We start from the raw sequence: 22,803 nt of genomic DNA, 5'->3' as shown, positions 1-22,803 counted from the left end.
TCGTGGGTGTGTTGTCGGAGGGTGTAACAACACCAACAGGGACGGATTCAAGTTGCACCAGTGGCCCAAAGATGCAAAAGTGGCAAGAAATTCGACGTTTGTTCCGCATACTTTACCGACGAAAGCTATGCTACGACAGAGATGGCAAGAATGTGTGGATATCCTGCGACACTCAAAGCAGATGCATTTCCAAAGATAAAGTCAAAGAAATCTGCCACCAGACCCCCATTGAATCTGCCGGAGTGTGTGAGCAATTCAGGGACAAAGGACCTCGGTAGCACGGAAAGCAATGGCGGCAGTTTGTTCCCGCAGACGAGCGAGCTAAACCCCCTATCGACCCTAGCTTCCCTGGCCTGCTGACATCAACTCCAAAACTGGACAGATCAGCTTTCAGGAAAAGAGTGCGGATGAGGGTATGTCTACAGAATATATTAATTGATGAAAATTGGGCTGTCTGCACTCTCAAAGTGCATGTTGTTGCCAAATGTATTTCATATGCTGTAAACCTAGTTCATAGTTGTTAGTTTCCTTTAATGCCAAACAAACACATACCAATCGTTGGTTAGAAGGCGATCGCCGAATTCGTCCTCGCTTTCTCCCGTGTCGCTGGCTGTCGTGTCGTTTTTGTCGGTTTCGCTTGCATACGGTTCAAACCGATATGGCTCAATAGCTTCAGTTTCTTCTTCAATTTGGTTTTCGCTACCTGCCTCCACACTACAACCATCCGTTTCAATACATTCGTAATCTGTTGAATCGCTTAAGCCGCTGAAATCCGAGTCTGAATCCGAGCTAATGTCGCTATAGCTTGCTGTTCTTTCCGCCATGTTTGTTTGTGTTGGCTTCACTATGTGACGTCACAGGAAAATGGACGGGTGTATATAACGATGGTTAAAATCAGGCACTTAGAAGCTTTTTTAGGGATATTGCGTGATGGGTAAAATTTTGAAAAAAACTTCGAAAAATATAATAAGCCCCTGGGAACTGATTTTTAATGGTTTTAACAATTCTGAAATTGTGATAATGTTCCCCTTTAAGGCAGAGAAAATTAGCACGGTGGCACAGGAGTTACCGGGCTCGGGATCTTTCTGTGTGGAGTTTGCATGTTCTCCCTGTGACTGCGTGGGTTCCCTCCGGGTACTCCGGCTTCCTCCCACCTCCAAAGACATGCACCTGGGGATAGGTTGATTGGTAATACTAAATTTGCCCTAGTGTGTGAATGTGAGTGTGAATGTTGTCTGTCTATCTGTGTTGGCCCTGTGATGAGGTGGCGACTTGTCCAGGGTGTACCCCGCCTTCCGCCCGAATGCAGCTGAGATAGGCTCCAGCACCCCCCGCGACCCCAAAAGGGACAAGTGGTAGAAAATGGATGGATGGATGGAATTTTTCGTAATCAAATTACTGGAATTACTCAAGGAATCGTTTCACCCCTAAATAATAATATGCCACTTTTTACAGTTTGGGGCCTCAGATAGTTTAATAGTGGACATATACATGCCAGGCTCTGTTTGATTGTTGAAAGGAGTCAGACTTTCTTATTGCTAAAGTTCATGTGACAGCACCACACTGGATTAAGTCAAATACAACATTTATGCAAGCAGTAATTAATATATTTAAATAAATCGTAATGACACTCAGTGTAATAGATAGGGATGTCCCGATACAACTTTTTCACTTCCGATACGATACCGATATTGTAGCCTTGAGTATTGGCCGATACCGATATCAATACAATACGATATAGGCACGAATCATACATATATTTATTCCTTATTTTGTTGTGTGGAATGTTAGAAAAGGCTTGATAAAGTGATGTTACTGTTACTGATGTTGTAGAGTTAAAACAGAAAACAATAGTCAGCAAGAGTAGGTATAGGAAAAACTGACCCATTTATTATTAACCAATTGGTTACATACATTTTAACCGTCAACATAAGAGTATTACCTCAACAAATCCAATAAAAACTAAATGTTATATATAAAGTGCAAAATAACCACTGAAACCAACATAATTATACAATTGAATAGAATAAATTAAAAAATAAATTAGAAGACCCTGAAAAATAACATAAAAAAATCCAATTTAAAAAATGAATGAAATGAATAATGTAGCGAGGTTGGAGGTGCTCCATTAAGCGTTTAAACCCGACATTACTCACTACCGACAGGGGCTGGTCATCAAGCACAATAAACTGGGCTATCTTTTCTGTTATGGCCATTGCCTTTTTGCTGTTCCGTGGTAGTTTGTCACGTCTTGCAAAGCTTTCGGCCAGCGTGGGTCGCTGAAGCGAGCCAGAGGTTTGTTGCTTCGCCTTGCTGCTCTCGCCAAAATCCTCATGTTCTTTTTTGTGGTGTTTTTTTTTCAAATGTGCGATGAGGTTGCTTGTATTGAACCTTCCCGGTTCTGTCCCTCCACGGGACACTTGCGCCTGACAAATGTTGCATTTAGCGGCAACGTCTTTGTCCGAGTTTAGGTTCAAATACTTCCACATCACTACACTTTGCTGCAAACACACGCGTTGTCGTTGTTGTGATCACGTGGGCTGTGCATGCTGGATCAGAGACGCTCTTCTTCCGCGGCCGGCACCAACGTTAATTAAGGGGCATTACTGTGTTGGAGTGTGATCAAACCAGAGTCACCTATTATAGACGTGCTGCAGCGGTAAATGGACAGCTTATATCAGAGCGCTTATATCGGAGTTTTTAGATTCAGTCCGATAAAATCCGATATTCACTTTTTTGGTGAATATCGGACTGATTTCCGATATCACTATTGGATCGGGACATCCCTAGTAATAGAGTAAAAGTAGCTTTATTGCTTCACAAAAATACTCAAAAGTAAAACGTATGTTGCATTAAAGCTACTCCGAAGAATACAATTTATTCTAAAAAGTTATTCAAGTAAATATAGCACATTACTACCCACTACTTACTCACAACCCCTCCAACTAAAAGCAAATTGAAGATGTACAATAAATAGGGCAAAGTTTGTGGGAAGTCATGGGATAGGTGTAAATGTCAGCGTATGTGTATTCCCACCGCAATAAGTCAAGCCCCATCTGCTCCATTAAGCATTGCAGGATTACTATTAGAATGATAGACTTAAGTGCGTGTCTCTGAGACAAATCAACCAAGCCAAATAACCGCTTGCTCATGTCTCGTACCCTGCGGCCAGTGGGGTCCGAATGCCTCCGACTACAATCGGAACATTCACCATGGGCTGGACGTCATCCTCATAAATACACAGACAACTTTCTGTTGATTATGGATATTAATAACTGTTAAGCTGATTATGAGGCATGTTAATAATCTAATTAAACATAGTTAATCAACTAATGTTTTCCATGAGGGAAGTAGTGTACTTAAATTTTTGTGTGCCATCTGATATACTCGTTGTGAGTTAGGGTTACAAAAAGCTAAAACCGATCTTGGGCAGCTCGTCGTGTGATAATTAGGGATCAAAGCGATGCTATGTGGCATCAAGACAAAAAACTATTGTGAAACACTCCCAGCTGTGTATGTGTTTTATCAACTTGCATATCCCTTGGGACTCTAATGATTAATGTTTGTTTGGATGTTTTTGTCCAAGAATAACTTGGTTGTTCCAAGTGTAGCTCAACCTCTCACCTCCTTTTTGCACTGTTCTACTCTGCTCAGACTAAATCTTTCCACAGTTGTACGAGAAGTGGCATTAAACATCTACGTTATAGGGAGCGGTATAGCTCGGTTGGTAGAGTGGCCGTGCCAGCAACTTGAGGGTTCCAGGTTCGATCCCTGATTCTGCCAAACTAGTCACTGCCGTTGTGTCCTTGGGCAAGGCACTTTACCCACCTGCTCCCAGTGCCACCCACACTGGTTTAAAAATGTAACTTAGATGTTGGGTTTGACAATGTAAAGCGCTTTGAGTCACTAGAGAAAAGCGCTGTATAAGTATAATTCACTTCACTACGTTGACAAATGTATGATGGTGGAATATGACAACATATGTGACATTGTTGTTTATTGAGTTTTTGACATATACATCCGCCAGAAATACAGTCCAACACACATTAAATCCCACCACCTCCCAAATATAAAAAATATATCAGTCAAATGATTACAGGCAAATATTGACATGAAGCCACAGACAACTGCATTCCTGAATGGCTCCAACGCGGTGCAGCAATACACAAAAGCAAACAAAAGACTCATCAGTTATCTATATTTCAATTACTTTTCAATCGGGCTTAAATTGGAGATCAGTCTCCTTTACATATTTTAGGAAAGCACGCCATTATTTTTGAAATTTCACAGAACAGTCTTTCAATGTCCGCCCTATTTTCTCCAATTTTAGGAAATAAAGATTATCTCTAATCCAGCGGGTGTGGCAGGCAGGCACTGCATTCTTTCAATTTTTAGCACAATGACTCTTCTAGCCAACAAAGTAGTAAATGCACAGGGATAGGATAGGCAGAGCCAAAACATGTATAAAGTTAGATCGAGACTGTTGACCCTGATCACGTAATACCGATATTCCGTCATACATCTTAGCTCTGTCCAGCTCTCCTCGAATAGGGCCACTCCTAAATCACCCTCCCAAAGTGACTTACCGGTAATTGAATTCAGAAACTTGGGGCATAAATGAAAAATTTGATTGTAAATCTGTGTATTGGATCCTGTTAAGGTCGGAAGTGGTGTCTTAAAACAAATGTAAAACTGGGTTATTCGGCAAGTTTGGGAACCTGGGGAAAGTATTACGAACAAAACTGCAGATCTGTAGATATCTAAAAAAACATTTATTACAATTGTGCTGAAAAGAAGCAAACGTGTTGTCAATGTATACATCTTTAATGTTGTTGGTACACAGACTTGACCAACCTTAAAAAGGCACTATTGACAAGAGAGGGAGGGAAAGCATGGTTAGCTGTGATGGGGGAAAGACTAGAAATAGTCTGTAGACCAAAATAGGGCTTTAAGTGGGGGGGAGTGGTATGCACTAGAACAAATAAGAAAAGTGCAGAAGTATATTCATTTTAATAGGGTTGGCATGAGCCACTGTATATAAGTTAAGTAAGGATCAGCAATCAATGTCGCCCTGGATTCTGGACAGCAGTGGAACAAAGTTGGCTTTATAAAGTTCTGCAAACGTACAGAGTGTGTGACCTGGACGCCCAAGTATGTGAAACTTTGCGAGGCAATTTTAAAGGGAAAATTGTGCAGAGGATATTTCTTCGAAGCAGAATTTATCGGAAATATTTCACTTTTACCCAAGTTTAGTTTGTAACCAGACAAATGTCCAAAAGCTTGAAGGGTACTCAAGGCCCGTAAAGAGCGGATTAGTACAACGCGCTATCGAAGGAGGCTCAATGGCAAAAGCAAAAAGTAATGGACTCAGAGGACAACTTTGCCTTGTAGAGCGATGGAGGCGAAAATATTTGGATTGAATATTAATTGTCCTGACCGAGGCCTCAGAAGTTGAATAAAGGAGCTTATTAATCCATGAAATAAAACTGTTACCAAAGCTGAATCTCTCCAGGACATAAAATAGATAATTCCACTCCACTCGGTCAATTGCCTTTTTAGCATCCATAGATATCACTGCTTCTTCAACGTTAAAAGCAGGTACACTGTACGATATTTTGAAAGGACGTCAAAGATTTGAAAAGGAGTGCCTCTTCCAAATGAACCCAGTTTGATCCGCATTAACAATAGAAGGAAGAATAGTGTCCGGACGTAAAGCAAGCAATTTGGATAACAATTTGAAGTCCACATTTAACAGACTAGTAGGACAATACAAGGTGCGTGATGAGGGATCCTATCCTTTTTTTCTAGAGGAGAGAAATTGAAGCTTTGTTATGTGTTTGCGGAAGGCGGTTGGATTTAAATGGTTCATTGTGCATGTCCAATGATATGAGGACTAGCTTATACTAAAAGGTTTTTAAAAAAAATCAGGAGGATAATCATCTGGTCCTTGGGATTTACCGCTTTGTATTGATGACACTGCAATATTTCATTCCGCAACAGTAACTGGTCCTCTAATTCTTTAAGCAGATGAGTAGAGAAGTTCTTAAATACATTATTAATCTCAAGAACATCAGTGTTTATACGTGAATCCGTTTGAATCTGCAGAATATAAGGGGATACTGATATCTGGTGTAGTTGATGGGCTAGTAGTCTCTTTATCGCCATGTTCAAAGAATTGGGATCTTTAACATAGCCATGTGTTTAGTACCATGGTCTGTCGTAAGAACATCAAGCTCTGCCTGTAGAAAGAGCCTTTCTTTATAAACGTTTGGATTCAAGGAGATATATATTTATTCTTCCTGAGTTTTTGTCTCTTAATTTGTATAGGAGATTATCTCCCCCCAATGTATGGCTTATGCACTTCCCAGAGTACTGAGGCCGACAACCCGGGGGTCTTGTTCAAGAGTACAAAGAAGTCTATTTGACGCGAGACAAAATCCACAAAGTCCTAATTTAAAAGTAATCCTGAGTAGGGATGATACTCAAAACCGATTTTCCCGGTTGTTCGATAAGAAAAGAACAGAGTCCTCGGACTCGAATCCCTTTTTGAGAACCGGTACCCGTTATCGAGACCACTATCGTAAAGAAAAAGAGTTGGTTCTTTATTCGAATCCCTGGGAATGAATCCCGTCCCGACCAGAAATGCCCTGTGGGACATCACAAGAAATGACGTCACGTAGCTCAGTCATTAGGCGCAGCTAGGGAAAGCAGGAAAAACAATGGACCGGAAAAAGCGCTCCAAGGTGTAATAAAGTTCAAAACAAAAGGTATAATCCAATGAATAACTTTACTGAGAGATTTGAGCAGGGTACAAACACATGACACACTTTTACTACCAACCGAGAATCGATAAGGAATCGGTTCGATAAGAGGATTCGATAATAGGCTCGAACTCGATAATTTCTTCTCAAACATCATCCCTAATCGTGAGTTAAAACGCCACCGCGCATATGTAGTTAAGTCATACTTGCCAACACTCCCGAATTTTCCGGGAGACTCCCGAAATTCAGCGCCTCTCCCGAAAACCTCCCGGGACAAATATTCTCCCGAAAATCTCCCGATTTTCAGCCGGAGCTGGAAGCCACGCCCCCTCCAGCTCCATGAGGACCTGAGTGAGGACAGCCTTTTTTCATGACGGAGGACAACACGGTGACAAGAACTAAATCATCCAGACTAGAGACAAATTGTATTATTATGTTTATCTTACCTAAAAATAAATATATATATATATATATTTTTTTTTAAATAACTAAATACATTTTTACTATATTTTGCTAAAAACATCAAAATTAATTGTATTTTTATTTGTATTTTTTTCTGACTCCTTATTACATCCAGCCATAGAATTATACATTAAAATAAACATACAATAATTGATTTTAAATTATCATAATTCATTTAAAATGACCATATTTAATTATTAAAATAATTGCTTGTTTATCAACAACTTTAGCATTTTATTCATTACATTTTGAAGCTCTCAGAAGCCAAGTTATGTTATATTCCTTAATATTTATTTATGCAAGTTTGAAGTATCAATTCTCTAAACACAGCTTTGTTTGCATATTTTCAGGATGTATGTATATATATATATGTGTATATATATATATATATATATATATATATATATATATATATATATATATATATATATACATATATATATATATTAGAGATGCGCGGATAGGCAATTATTTCATCCGCAACCGCATCACAAAAGTCGTCAACCATCCGCCATACACCCGAACTAACATTTAATCAAAACCGCATCCGCCACCCGCCCGTTGTTATATATCTAATATAGACGATGCAAGGCATTAGTGAGGTTATAAAGCTTTTGCCTGTTAAAGAAAGGAGACTGATCCAATGGAGCAGAGACATTCAATGCGTGCCACGCTGTCACGGCCCAGACGCACACCAGTGCGCAATCATCTGGGAGCCGCGCTGAGCGCACCTCCAAGCGCGCTCGCGCCACTCAAACTGCTGCAGGCAGCTGCGTTCTATCTTGTTTTAACATCCTGTGGCACTCTTCTGGGATCACGGCGGACGAAACTGCTCATGCTCAGGGTGTTTGTGGAGGTTCGGGGTTTTGCACAAATGTGATGCACCATGTTAGATGTCCCGGTTTTGTGACTGTCGTCGACATAAACAGCGTCGCAGCTCTTGCAAATCACGTAGCCAGCATTACTATCATCCTGATTTACAACCTCATAAAAACGAGTCCACGCTGAACTTTTCTGGCCTTTTTTCCCCCTGGTCTTTAGTATTCCCTTTTTTAGTTTGTCGCGTACCACGTTTGCTGCCGGCGTTGCCATCTCTCTTTTTTTTTCTTCTGTTGTGGCATGCTGCAGGTGCCTGCTCTTTTTTCGTATGTAGGTAACAACATTTAACTATGTATATATATTTCCCAATTGGTTTAACTGCCACCCGCCTGAATCTATTTAAAATCTAAATTTTTTTAATTTCAACCACCCGACCCGACCCGCGGATAAAATCTATTTTTTATTTTATTTCAACCGCCCGACCCGCGGATAATCCGCGGATAATCCGCGGTTGTGTCCGCAAACCGCGCATCTCTAATATATATATATATATATATATATATATATATATATGTGTATGTGTGTATTAAATACTTGACTTGGTGAATTCTAGCTGTCAATATCTACCATTACGGCGCAAAAACAAAAAATGACAGCACAACAAACATATTGGGCAACACAAACAGCAACTTCCTATAAGCAAGTAGATGTGTCTCTGACCATGTCCTTGTCAAAATATAACATTTATACATTCATAATGATTTAAGGGCTGCCATAGCTTAGAGTGAGTATCGCTGTTGGTAGAAGTAGTTAACAAATTCAGGCACATCGTTAAAACATGAAGTGACACTCTGTACGGACCAGCCGCAGCCTGACTTTACCGCCAGTTAAATTGAGTTTGAAACCCCTACCCTAAAGTTACAATGGTGGTTTTGTTGAGTGCATTTAGCTGTGTGGAAAATTACCAGTTCCATTCTGTGATGCAAATGTCAGAAAACATTAGCACAAACAGCACAGTTTGAATGCTTGTTTTGACAAATGTTCACGCCTTTCTGTGCATGGGTAAAGGCAGGCTTGGGCAATTATTTTGACTCGGTTGCCAAATTTTTATTAAAAAATGTGTCTGGGGGCCGTATATCTATTTTTAGGAACACTAATACAAAACCTCACAATAATGTCTGACTGAATGCTAAAAACGTTATGACAGACCGCCTGAAAAACCGGAATGGAATTGTACATTTTTTTTACTGAATGAGACACCTAGAATGTACATGAAAATAAAGAATGTGGGATTTACAATATTAACTAACGATAAAACACTGAAAATTGACAACATATGAGCGTCACACCCCTCTCGATCGACATATTTTACAATCAAGCGAAACGCAACAAAAATGCAACAAACAGCGAAATATGAACGCGAAGGGTAAAAAAAACCCCCACCTACAATCTGATACATCTGATATATGACTAAGCTTTAGAACTTTGTTGTAAAAATCTCTTTCTGCGTCTGTCCCTGAAACCTGTGTTTCAGGCTGGCCGCTCTGGAAACACTCTGTGGAAACGCTCCCCACCCACACTGCTTGGTGCCTCGTCTGAGCTGCTGTGACGCAGATTACCATAGTAACTAATTAGATTACCATAGTAACTAATTAGATTACCATAGTAACTAGTGTATCATGCAAAAGCGCAGATTCCAACCATTGAAATACTTTGTATAGTTCAAGACTTACGGTCATTTAAAGGGGAACATTATCAGCAGACCTATGTAAGCGTCAATATATACCTTGATGTTGCAGAAAAAATACCTTTTTTTTTTTTAAACCGATTTCCGAACTCTAAATGGGTGAATTTTGGCGAATTAAACGCCTTTCTATTATTCGCTCTCGGAGCGATGACGTCACGTTGTGACGTCACATCGGGAAGCAATCCGCCATTTTCTCAAACACCGAGTCAAATCAGCTCTGTTATTTTCCGTTTTTTCGACTGTTTTCCGTACCTTGGAGACATCATGCCTCGTCGGTGTGTTGTCGGAGGGTGTAACAACACCAACAGGGACGGATTCAAGTTGCACCAGTGGCCCAAAGATGCCAAAGTGGCAAGAAATTGGACGTTTGTTCCGCACACTTTACCGACGAAAGCTATGCTACGACAGAGATGGCAAGAATGTGTGGATATCCTGCGACACTCAAAGCAGATGCATTTCCAACCATAAAGTCAAAGAAATCTGCCGCCAGAACCCCATTGAATCTGCCGGAGTGTGTGAGCAATTCAGGGACAAAAGACCTCGGTAGCACGGCAAGCAATGGCGACAATTTGTTCCCGCAGACGAGCGAGCTAAACCCCCCTGGATGTCTTGACTCACACCGTCCCTTATGCCACCGAAGATGATCAAGAGAAGAATATCGACCCTAGCTTCCCTGGCCTGCTGACATCAACTCCAAAACTGGACAGATCAGCTTTCAGGAAAAGATAGTGGATAAGGGTATGTCTACAGAATATATTAATTGATGAAAATTGGTCTGTTTGCACTCTCAAAGTGTATGTTGCTGCCAAATGTATTTCATATGCTGTAAAGCTAGTTCATAGTTGTTAGTTTCCTTTAATGCCAAACAAACACATACCAATCGTTGGTTAGAAGGCGATCGCCGAATTCGTTCTCGCTTTCTCCCGTGTCGCTGGCTGTCGTGTCGTTTTCGTGGGTTTCGCTTGCATACGGTTCAAACCGATATGGCTCAATAGCTTCCGTTTCTTCTTCAATTTGGTTTTCGCTACCTGCCTCCACACTACAACCATCCGTTTCAATACATTCGTAATCTGTTGAATCGCTTAAGCCGCTGAAATCCGAGTCTGAATCCGAGCTAATGTCGCTATAGCTTGCTGTTCTATGCGCCATGTTTGTTTGTGTTGGCTTCACTATGTGACGTCACAGGAAAATGGACGGGTGTATATAACGATGGTTGAATTCAGGCACTTTGAAGCTTTTTTTAGGGATATTGCGTGATGGGTAAAATTTTGAAAAAAACTTCGAAAAATAAACTAAGCCACCGGGAACTGATTTTTAATGGTTTTAACCCTTCTGAAATTGTGATAATGTTCCCCTTTAAATATTAACTGTCAGTTTACTGTACTGTGCCAACTGTACTACTTACTATAAGAGTACATATTTTCTATTTTTTCATTGAAAATAAAACAGCAAAGTCCATTTGACTGTCATCTGTTTTAATTATGAGACACAAGTGTGTCAAAGTCATAATGTTTTATTTCATGCTTGAAATAAGAAATGATTTCTTTAAAAAAGTAGTTTTATACTTTTTTATACTGTTGATGACACAGCTTTGCATTCAGTTGATATTCTAGTTTCAAGCATGTTTTACTCAATATAGGTCATCAAATCTCAGCAACAAGCTGTAATATCTTACTGAGATCATTTAGGACCAACACCCTTAAAACAGCTACAGTTTCCATTTTAAAGATCTAAAAAAATGATTTGGGAATGTCCGGCGGGCCAGATTGAAAAGCTTAACGGGCCTTAATTTGCCCAGGTCTGGGTTAAGGACTTGCAAAAACACTTAAAGAGAAAGCATTCTCCCAGTTTAACTTTTCCTTTCCCTTATTGTCTCGACCCCTCCAGTGATGGACACCAGAGCGGTTTTTGTGGCCCTCTACAATGTCTGCGAGGAGAATGCCTCCTTCTTCTCGGGAGGGGCCAAAGGGCCGCAGAGCGACGCTGCCCAGCGTCTGGTGGACACCATGAAGCTGATCCAGGAACACGCTCACAGTCTGGAGCCTGTCATCTCTGGCTTCGCCGCTGTCTACCACCATTTTGACTTTGACCCGCACATCCCGGCCAACGGCTATCGCTCACTAGTCAAGGTAAGCTAGCAGGATGCATTTGACTGTCTAAGCTGTCCACATTACTGCAACACACTGACAAATCGCTCTCCGGCCCCTCGTTTGGCTTGATATGACTTTGTTTCAAGGTCGGCCCATTTGTTCCACAGATTGATTTTGTGTTCCAAATCAGGTTAGATAAATTCCTGCAGCAGCACTGTATTTTATCTCCCACAGTTATTGATGAAACATCCAGACCTTCTCAGGCTGCAGCCCACCACAACTGAGCGAGCCTAGCAGAGCAGCAAATGAATTCTCCAGCAATTTATATTATTTACAAAATACTCTTGTTTAATCTGCAATGTAGGGTTGGACGATAAAACGACATCAATATATATCGCAATAGACGTAATCAATATCGATAAAAAATGCAATTGATAAAACGTTTGATATATATATATATATATATATATATATATATATGTATATGTATGTGTGTGTATATATATATATATATATATATATATATATATATATATATATAATACTGTATATACACTATATTGCCAAAAGTATTTGGCCACCCATCCAAATGATGAGAATCAGGTGTCCTAATCAATTGGCCCGGTGTATAAAATCAAGCACTTAGGCATGGAGACTGTTTCTACAAACATTTGTGCAAGAATGGGCCGCTCTCAGTGATTTCCAGCGTGGAACTGTCATAGGATGCCACCTGTGCAACAAATCCAGTCGTGAAATTTCTTAGCTCCTAAATATTCCAAAGTCAACTTTATTATAAGAAAAGTGAAAAGTTTGGGAACCTCAGCCACCAAGTGGTAGACCACGTAAACTGACAGAGAGGGGTCAGCGGATGCTGAAGTGCATAGTGCAAAGACTTTCTGCACAGTCAGTTGCTACAGAGCTCCAAACTTCATGTGACCTTCCAATTAGCCCACGTACAGTACGCAGAGAGCTTCATGGAATGGGTTTTCATGGCTGAGCAGCTGCATCTAAGCCATACATCACCAATTCCAATGCATAGCGTGGGATGCAGTGGTGTAAAGCACGTCGCCACTGGACTCTAGAGCAGTGGAGACACTTTCTCTGGAGGGATGAATCACGCTTTTCCATCTGGCAATCTGATGGATCAGTCTGGGTTTGGAGGTTGCCAGGAAAAAGCTACATGTCAGAAGCATTGGGTTGAGTGTGAAATTTGGTGGAGGAGGAATTATGGTGTGGGTTTGGTTTTTCAGGAGTTGGGCTTGGCCCCTTAGTTCCAGTGAAAGCATTCGCTCTCTAAACACCTGAGCAACGCAGAAAGGGATCGCTCATCAGTGGGAGGGACATGCTAACAGCTAATCAGGGAACAGTATAAACTATAATGTTTGGTTGCGCCATCTCAGCATGGAGTGAGAAGAGAAACTAAACATAAGTGCTGCAGAAAGTGAATAACTTGTCGGTTAAACAGGAAAAGTCACCCCGAGATAGGGCTCGGCGATTCGGACCAAAACTGATAACCCGGTGTTTTTAAGTCGAATGAAGATAAACGATATATATCGGTATGCTAAACAAAACGTCCAAAGTGCTTAAGGTTGCCTAAGTGTTTTATGGCTAGATAACCAGTGTTGAGCACCGGTATTAATTATAATACAGCCCGACCTCGAGAGTATGGCAGTATTATGGATTTATTTTTTTTTAAATAGACCGTTGTCAGACCAAAGCGCTCGTAATCAGCTCACCCTTTATTTAGCAAAGCCTGCACTAAACTTGCAGAAAGTAGTTCTCAGGTTTTTATGTTCACCTTTTCACATTTTGCACTATTTTGTTACACTTAATTAAGCCATTTCTCACATATTCCTTATTTTTGCACTTTAATTTTAAGAGGTTATTGTTAAGTGTTCAATGTGATTTTAGAATTGTGTTTACATTGAGTGTTTTCCATGGTCGTGTTGACATTTCCTTTCCTTTCTGCCTTGATAGCTGAGGGGATTATAATCAGAGGAATGTTACATTTTGTTAACAGTTAATATATTCCATACATTATGTATTATATTTGTTTGTGTATATATATTTATATTATATATTTTTATTTTCAAAAGGTCATAAAAAGTATCAGTAATTATTGATATTCACCGATACAATCAATCAGTCAAATTTCAATCAATCAAAGTTTATTTATATAGCCTTTAATCACATCCTCAGCTCAGATCCCACATCAGGGCAAGAAAAAATTAAACCCAATGGGGACAACGAGAAACCTTGGAAGAGACCGCAGATGTGGGCACCCCCTTCTTGGGTGACCGGTGCAATGGATGCTGATTGGATACAGTTAATACACTTATTGTATTATTGTTGTATTATATTGTGATACAATTTTTCAGCCATATCACCAAGCCCTACTGCAACCCATCACCACCTCAACTTCAACCTTACACTTGACCCATGTCATGGCTAAAACCTTAATGTCCCTAAAAGTATATGTGTTAAGAATAAAAACTCCTTGACCTCGTTCCCTGTGCCATCAAACTGTATATAAAAATAGGAAATCAAGCCTGGACCTCCACTAATCATTCTTGCCCAGTGCGTAACTGTCAACACTTCAAATTGTCCTGGGAAACATTCATATTTTACCATTCATACTCATTTTATTTCTTTCATGACAAACAAAATCCTGTTCAGTACTGCCGGAGTCACACAGCTTCCAATCCGCTCGGGAAACATTGGCGTAAAACCTCCTGCAGCTCGTAAAGTCAGGCTTTTAAAATAAAAGCACGGCAATAAAATAATACTGTCGCACCACAGTAGGCAATCGGGTCTTTCTACCAAAAAATCGCCGCATCGCCACACCTATTCTCTTTTGTTTGTGTGTGTACGTATGTTCCAGGAATTTCCACTTATTTTCAAAAGTATATTTAGTGTTTGTATTTTTTTATTTTATTTTTTACTGCTGGTGTTTTTCTCTGAATTTTATTCGACTTTCCATTTTTACGCTGTGTGACCTGTTGCTATTAATACTGTCCTGCATATGTGTTTCTGCCACTGGAACCTTAAAGTGGAACATTATCACCAGACCTATGTAAGCGTCAATATATACCTTGATGTTGCAGAAAAAAGACCATATATTTTTTTAACCGATTTCCAATCTCTAAATGGGTGAATTTTGGCGAATGAAACGCCTTTCTATTATTCGCTCTCGGAGCGATGACGTCACAACGTGACGTCACATCGGTAAGCAATCCGCCATTTTCTCAAACACCGAGTCAAATCAGCTCTGTTATTTTCCGTTTTTTCGACTGTTTTCCGTACCTTGGAGACATCATGCCTCGTCGGTGTGTTGTCGGAGGGTGTAACAACACGAACGGATTCAAGTTGCACCAGTGGCCCAAAGATGCGAAAGTGGCAAGAAATTGGACGTTTGTTCCGCACACTTTACCCACGAAAGCTATGCTACGACAGAGATGGCAAGAATGTGTGGATATCCTGCGACACTCAAAGCAGATGCATTTCCAACCATAAAGTCAAAGAAATCTGCCGCCAGACCCCCATTGAATCTGCCGGAGTGTGTGAGCAATTCAGGGACAAAGGACCTCGGTAGCACGGCAAGCAATGGCGGCAGTTTGTTCCTGCAGACGAGCGAGCTAAACCCCCTGGATGTCTTGGCTCACACCGTCCCTTATGCCACCGAAGATGATCAAGAGAAGAATATCGAACCTAGCTTCCCTGGCCTGCTGACATCAACTCCAAAACTGGACAGATCAGCTTTCAGGAAAAGAGAGCGGATGAGGGTATGTCTACAGAATATATTAATTGATGAAAATTGGGCTGTCTGCACTCTCAAAGTGCATGTTGTTGCCAAATGTATTTCATATGCTGTAAACCTAGTTCATAGTTGTTAGTTTCCTTTAATGCCAAACAAACACATACCAATCGTTGGTTAGAAGGCGATCGCCGAATTCGTCCTCGCTTTCTCCCGTGTCGCTGGCTGTCGTGTCGTTTTCGTCAGTTTCACTTGCATACGGTTCAAACCGATATGGCTCAATAGCTGCAGTTTCTTCTTCAATTTCTTTTCGCTACCTGCCTCCACACTACAACCATCCGTTTCAATACATGCGTAATCTGTTGAATCGCTTAAGCCGCTGAAATCCGAGTCTGAATCCGAGCTAATGTCGCTATAGCTTGCTGTTCTATGCGCCATGTTTGTTTGTGTTGGCATCACTGTGTGACGTCACAGGAAAATGGACGGGTGTATATAACGATGGTTAAAATCAGGCACTTTGAAGCTTTTTTTAGGGATATTGCGTGATGGGTAAAATTTTGAAAAAAACTTCGAAAAATAAAATAAGCCACTGGGAACTGATTTTTTAATGGTTTTAACCCTTCTGAAATTGTGATAATACTCCCCTTTAATTTCCCTGAATGCACATTCCCAAGGGAAGGTCTATTTTATCTAATCTACTCTAAGAATACTTCTCAAACCATTACTGTCATAGTTTTGGAAGTATGTCGACTTCTGGACAAATATGAAACAAGAATGTAAACAAGCCCCACAAGCATGTAGGAAACAGTTTTTATGGTCTGATTAAACAACAGAAATAATATTAATCCACTTTATTATGCTTAACTTTTCCCAGGTGGTGCGTTGCTGCCTTCTTCACATCATCCACAAGGGGCGCTACATCACAGCCAACCGCCGCAGCATTTTCTTCCGCGTCGCCCACAACGCCGGAGAGATGGAGGCCTACTGCAGCGCCCTGTGCCAGCTGCGGGCGCTGCTCTACCTGGCCCAGCGGCTGCTGCACGACAACAGCCACGGCGACCTCTTCTTCCAGGACGAGAGCGGTCTCAGCGAGAGCTTCGTGCGGGAGTACAGTTCCATGCACAAGGGCTGCTTCTATGGCCGCTGTCTGGGATTTCAGGTGGGAACTGAAGTGCGAGTTATCCCCAAAGCAGCAATAGGGAACACGCTGCGTAGGTCTGACCACAAGGCGTCAAGTTAGAGGTAAACCAAAAAACATGGATGACGATTGCGAGACGTGTTTGTGTCACAACAACTTTGCCATCCATCATTTTTTGTTTCCTCAATAACATCATTTACAGAGAGTATAACAGTTCATGTAGTCATATATTCCATTGCATGTTCTGTAGTATTAGAGCGCACCTGCACTATTTTTATTTGCCCCTTGGAGCTCAAGCATGCCAAACTAAATATATTGAGAATCTGATTGTTCCTTCCACCAGTTATAAATGATAAAAGTTAAACTGCATAACAAAAATAACCAGAAATTATTTTTTTTAAATCCACAAAGTCAAAGCACATAGGCAGTACATTTGCTCACGCATCAGGACACAGTCTGGAATTACCTGATTTCTAGTCACCTCAATGCAATAATGTACAGTACCGGGGTGTCCTTATGTTGTAGTAAGAAGTGTCAAATTATCCTGATAATTTCGATTAATTAATTACAGTCATACATAGTGCGTTATGTTTTTAAATTGTGTTTATCTCATTTTTAGTCGCTAATTTTAGTCTGCGATTTGACTATTCACATGTTGTGCCCCGCCACCCCCCCACCCCCCCGAAAAAAATAACCTCTAGGAAAAAAAATGGAATCAAAAGGCATTGTGGAATAACACAAAGTTTAAATGTGCAAACATACAACATATAACTCATAACTTAGAATTAGACCAAACAAGAATGACAAACACATTTCGGGAGAACATCTGCACTGTAACACAACATAAACACAACAGAACAAATACCCAGAATCCCATGCAGCCCTAACTCTTCCGGGCTACATTATACACCCCCGCTACCAAACCCTGCCCACCTCAACCGACGCACAGAGGGGGGGTTGATGTGTGAGGGAGCAGGGTTGGGGTGGGGGTGGGGTTTGGTAGCAGGGGTGTATAATATATTATAATATTATTTTACAATAAAGAAAAGAAAACTGAATTAAGAAAATTAAATAAAATTAAACATATCTCAAAGGGGTAATTGGAAGAAGTATCAACTTTTTGAATCCCCCCTTTTTTACATAGTTACTTTAACTAATATCCAGTTTCTTCTGAACCACATTTTATCACATTCATCTGGATCCACATAACTCGATTTGCCCAGAACAACGTGCTTACAATTCTCAATATATCATCATAAGTAAGTCATATAAGTCATTCATATTCATATTCAAAATAAGCCTAGACCTCACTATACCGAACCAAAGTATTAGATTTGTACAATTTCTTAAAATGCTCAATGTTTGAGCTCATCACTCAGGCTGTTCCATATTTTCACCCCAAAGACTGAGACACAAAAACTTTTCTTTGTGTTAAGTGCTAAAGCGTGTTTGTATTTTGCCGTTCCTCTGAGGTTATACCCCACATCCCTTTCTATGAATAAACTTTGAATATTTGCAGGCAATTGGTAACTTGTTGCTTTAAACATGATAAGCCCTGTCCAGTATCGGTATCGATAAAATCCTAACGATGTACATCCCTAGTCTTGACAGCAGAAGATATAGTTAATACATTGCTTATGTATCATAAACTACACTTGCTTTTTTTAAATGAAAATATGATTACACAGTGAAAAGGTGACCGTTTACTTTTTCGTCCTTCCCCAATCTCCTCCCATCAGTTCACTCCATCCATCCGACCTTCTCTGCAGACCATAGCCATCGGACTTGTAGCGTTTGGAGAAAACTACAGACGCCATCAGTCGGGAATAGGTCAGGATCGTCTTTATTGTCATTCATAGTCTGGTCTTGTCTCATCTCACCTTGTCTCCTCCAAGTTACTCCTTAACCTCTCTGTTCTCATTGCATCGTGTAATGTGTTGGCTGGATAATGCATACTCTTCCATCCTTTGGAGTGCCATGTGCTAGCAGGCTGTCCTGTTTGTTTGTTTGTTTATTTTCCAAAAATTGTCAATGTTGTAAACACAAGAAGAGCCTTACATTTTTTATTTATTTAGCCTTTATTTAACCAGGTAAAATCCCACTGAGATCAAAGATCTCTTTTCCTAGGGAGACCTGGCCAAGAGGGTAGCAGAAAGGTTACATTAAAAATAGTAAACAACACATAAAACATCAAATTTACAACATTAAAACTTGCTCACATAACACATGTGCATACAGACAAGGTAGACTGCGATCCTTTCACAGAAGCTTTAAACTCATTTAATGTAACAAGGGTTTGAAGTTGAATATTCGATTGTAGGTTATTCCAAGCCTTCGGTGCTGAAAACCTAAATGCTTTCTTGCCCAGTTCAGTTCTTACTTTGGGGACGACAAATTGAACGAAGATTGTGACTTCCTTGTTTCTTTGTTAAAAGACAAGATAGATAAGATGGAGCGATACCCAGAATGGTTTTGTAGATGAACACATACCAACGATTGAGGCGTCGAGCACATAAAGATGTCTAGTTAACCATTGAGTATAACACACAATGGTGAGTAAGGGGAGCACAGTTGGTGATGAATCTCAGTGCCCCGTGGTACACACTATCCAGCAGTAGCATTCATGTACAACACATCTCCATAGTCAATAACGGGTAAAAAGGTTGTTTCCACCAATTACTGTTTCACAGTCAAAGAAAAGTAAGACTTGTTTCTATAATAAAATTCCAGTAAAAGTTTCAGGTTTTTTTTTACAACATACTGAAGGTGCGCCTTAAAACTCAAGTGGTCATCAATTAAAAATCCTAAATATTTAAAAGAAGATACTAACACAATTTGTTGCCTATTTCTTGTTAAAATGTTCTCACACAGTGCTGATCTTACAGTTTTTGATGTGGTAAAGAACATACACTTTGTTTTCTCTTCATTTAAAACCAGTTGAAGATAGCAAAGTTGTTCTTGTACTCTGTCAAATGCATGTTGTAGATATTTAAAGGCCTCAGCAGGAGTGGGTGCTGTGCAGTATATGACAGTATCATCAGCGTAGAAATGGAAAGTTGGGTTTGGAATATTCTGTCCAAGATTATTCATGTATGGTGAATAATAAGGGGCCCAACACAGAACCTTGAGGGACACCCTTTTTCACTTGTAGTACTTCCGAGGAGAAACCCTCTATCTGAACAGCCTGAGTTCTACCTGTGAGGTAATTTGCAAACCATCCAACTGCTTGCTGAGAAAAACCAATAGCTGAAGGGGACCGATGATGGTTTTAATCTACATTTAACACATTAATAACCTCCTTTTTGCTGCAAGTTGTTTGCCACAAGAAGAGCCTTGAAGGGGACCTATGATGGTTTTAATCTACATTTATAACCTCCTTTTTGCTGCAAGTTTGCTTGTAACAGTTCCTTTATTGCAGTTGAAAACCCTCCACTCGCCACCCTCGCCAAAAGTATCAATGTATATTTTGAAACTGTACATGACAAAAATGGTCTTTTATTTTATTTAAACTCACTATTTCCCGTGCTCTTTGCTGCACGACAGTGGAGGCAGGAGGTATTGCACCCTACGGTGAGTACAAAGTAGTGAGTGGGAAGTCTCACCAATTGTAGGGCTGATGTACCTTTTAGCTGTAGGTAATGTCCATGTAGTAGGCTGCAGTCCTTTATACACAGTATAGTATATTTCTTCTGATTATTCACAGTGTGGATTTTTGATTAGTCGCCATTAATTGCAGTAAATCACTTGGTACATACAGTACAGGCCAAAAGTTTGGACACACCTTCTCACTCGATGCGTTTTCTTTATTTTCATGACTATATACATTGTAGATTGTCACTGAAGGCATGAAAACTATGAATGAACACATGTGGAGTTATGTACTTAACAAAAAAAGGGGAAATAACTGAAAACATGTTTTAACTGTATATTCTAGTTTCTTCAAAATAGCCACCCTTTGCTCTGATTACTATTTTGCACATTCTAGGCATTCTCGATGAGCTTCAAGAGGTAGTCACATGAAAGGGTTTTCACTTCATAGGTGTCATAGTTTTGATGCCTTCAGTGACAATCTACCATGTAAATAGTCATGAAAGTAAAGAATATCCGTTGAAATGAGGTGTGTCCAAACTTTTGGCCTGTACGGTAATTTAAATTAACTTCAAAAAATACCCTAATATTTTGACACAAATGCAATTTTTTTTGTCAAAATGTCATTCACAAAACCGTTTGTAAATGTTTTACTTAGACGCACATTATAGATTTGTCTAAAACTTGGTAACGGTGTTATATAAAGTCTTGTCAGGGTGTATTTTGAAGCGACATTTCCAGTCAGTCTCCTCACTTATGTTTGCACTGAAGTATACTGATCGTATACCAACTCACGCACCGCCTTTCAGGTAACCATCCGCGGTTAGGGTTAAGGTGAAGGAGCATGTGCGGTCAAAGTAAATTGCGTGATTAACTCTGCTTTTATACATGATTAATGCGATCATTTTTTGTGATTGATCGCAAGCGTTAAAGCATAAACAGACCTAATACATATACATGCAGTCTGCTTAGATACGAACCCTTGTGTTTTACACGAGAGGCAGGGCTGTATTTAGGTGCTATACACAGAAAGGCTTTGATTTCAATGTTGCATGAGCAGCGTAGATATAAAACTTTTTTTATGGGGACAAGTTTGTAGTCCTGGCAGTCAGTAAAATGTTGCTGATATAGGTCTTAAGACAGATCTCTAAGGCTTGGCGTGTTCCTCATGATTATCTTCGACCCATCTATTCTTTCACCAAATTGGTTTTATTTGGACTAATCCCTATTCCCTCCTCTTGTTCCTCCTGGTTCTGTCCGAGCCTTTATTTATCTCTGTTGAGTAGTTTCATTCCCCTGTTTGTCATCTCCTAAACCAAACACGCTGCAATGCAAATGCAGTGACATTTATTTTCCTGTTTTGCCTCGTCACTCTTGTCTCACGTCTTCCTCCCCACCCCCAGGTGTCGCAGCCAGCTCCATCTTCACATCAGGCAAGTACGCCATTGATCCAGAGTTAAGAGGGGCCGAATTTGAGCGCATCACTCAGAACCTCGACGTCCATTTCTGGAAGGCTTTCTGGAACGTTACTGAGAATGAAGTGCTTTCGGTGGGTAAAGTCATACAGACGCACATACTTACACACTGGGTTCACCGCAGTGCTACTCGCTAATAAATGTCCCCTATAATGCAAACGTGATTTTTTAATGATGATGTAATTATTATTTGTCGCTAAATCAGTGCTTCTCATATATTTTCTGCCACCACCCCGCTGGGGGACAGATTTGATCTGTGACCCCCCTGACTTTAATTACTATTTAGAACTTAACACTTTGTGAGTTACAGTCTCTATGAATGCCAGTCCTTTTTTCTTTTAATTCCTGTCACAAATTTCTGTACACTTGTTCCTGTGTACTTAATAGAGATGCGCGGATAGGCAATTATTTCATCCGCAACCGCATCACAAAAGTCGTCAACCATCCGCCATCCACCCGATCTAACATTTAATCAAAACCGCACCCGCCCGTTGTTATATATCTAATAGACGATGCAAGGCATTAGTGAGGTTATAAAGCTTTTGCCTGTTAAAGAAAGGAGACTGATCCAATGCAGCAGAGACATTCGCGTGCCACACTGTCACGGCCCAGACGCACACCAGTGCGCAATCATCTGGGAGCCGCGCTGAGCGCACCTCCAAGTGCGTGGAGGTGCGATGTCCCTTGCACCCGCGGCGGCTCCACCCGGGCTCGCGCCCGAGGCTTCAGCGCGCACCGCGGCGGCCATCCTACTCGTCGCGGCCTAGCCCTCGCGGCTCTCGCTGCCGGCGACGGCCGGGTATGGGCCCGACGCTCCAGCGCCATCCATTTTCAGGGCTAGTTGATTCGGCAGGTGGGTTGTTACACACTCCTTAGCGGGTTCCGACTTCCATGGCCACCGTCCAGCTGTCTATATCAACCAACACCTTTTCTGGGGTCTGATGAGCGTCGGCATCGGGCGCCTTAACC

General features: G+C 40.7%; 1 protein-coding gene across 4 annotated transcripts in view; it reads left to right on the top strand.

Annotated features, from left to right (window-relative positions):
- The window catches only part of lipeb (lipase, hormone-sensitive b), a 72,637-nt gene that overhangs the window by 17,230 nt on the left and 32,604 nt on the right, over window positions 1–22,803 (top strand). For all 4 annotated transcript variants that reach the window (XM_061947179.1, XM_061947170.1, XM_061947195.1 and 1 more), the window contains 4 exons: window positions 11,677–11,918; window positions 16,508–16,792; window positions 18,511–18,601; window positions 21,763–21,908. In XM_061947179.1, coding sequence (XP_061803163.1) covers window positions 11,677–11,918; window positions 16,508–16,792; window positions 18,511–18,601; window positions 21,763–21,908 — 764 coding nt within the window. The remainder of the gene's footprint in view (window positions 1–11,676; window positions 11,919–16,507; window positions 16,793–18,510; window positions 18,602–21,762; window positions 21,909–22,803) is intronic.

This window comes from Nerophis lumbriciformis, linkage group LG04, assembly GCF_033978685.3.
Source record: "Nerophis lumbriciformis linkage group LG04, RoL_Nlum_v2.1, whole genome shotgun sequence".
In the NCBI taxonomy this organism is placed as follows: domain Eukaryota; kingdom Metazoa; phylum Chordata; class Actinopteri; order Syngnathiformes; family Syngnathidae; genus Nerophis; species Nerophis lumbriciformis.
Note: the sequence above shows the minus strand (reverse complement) of the source record. Positions and strands in the feature narration are given on the sequence as shown.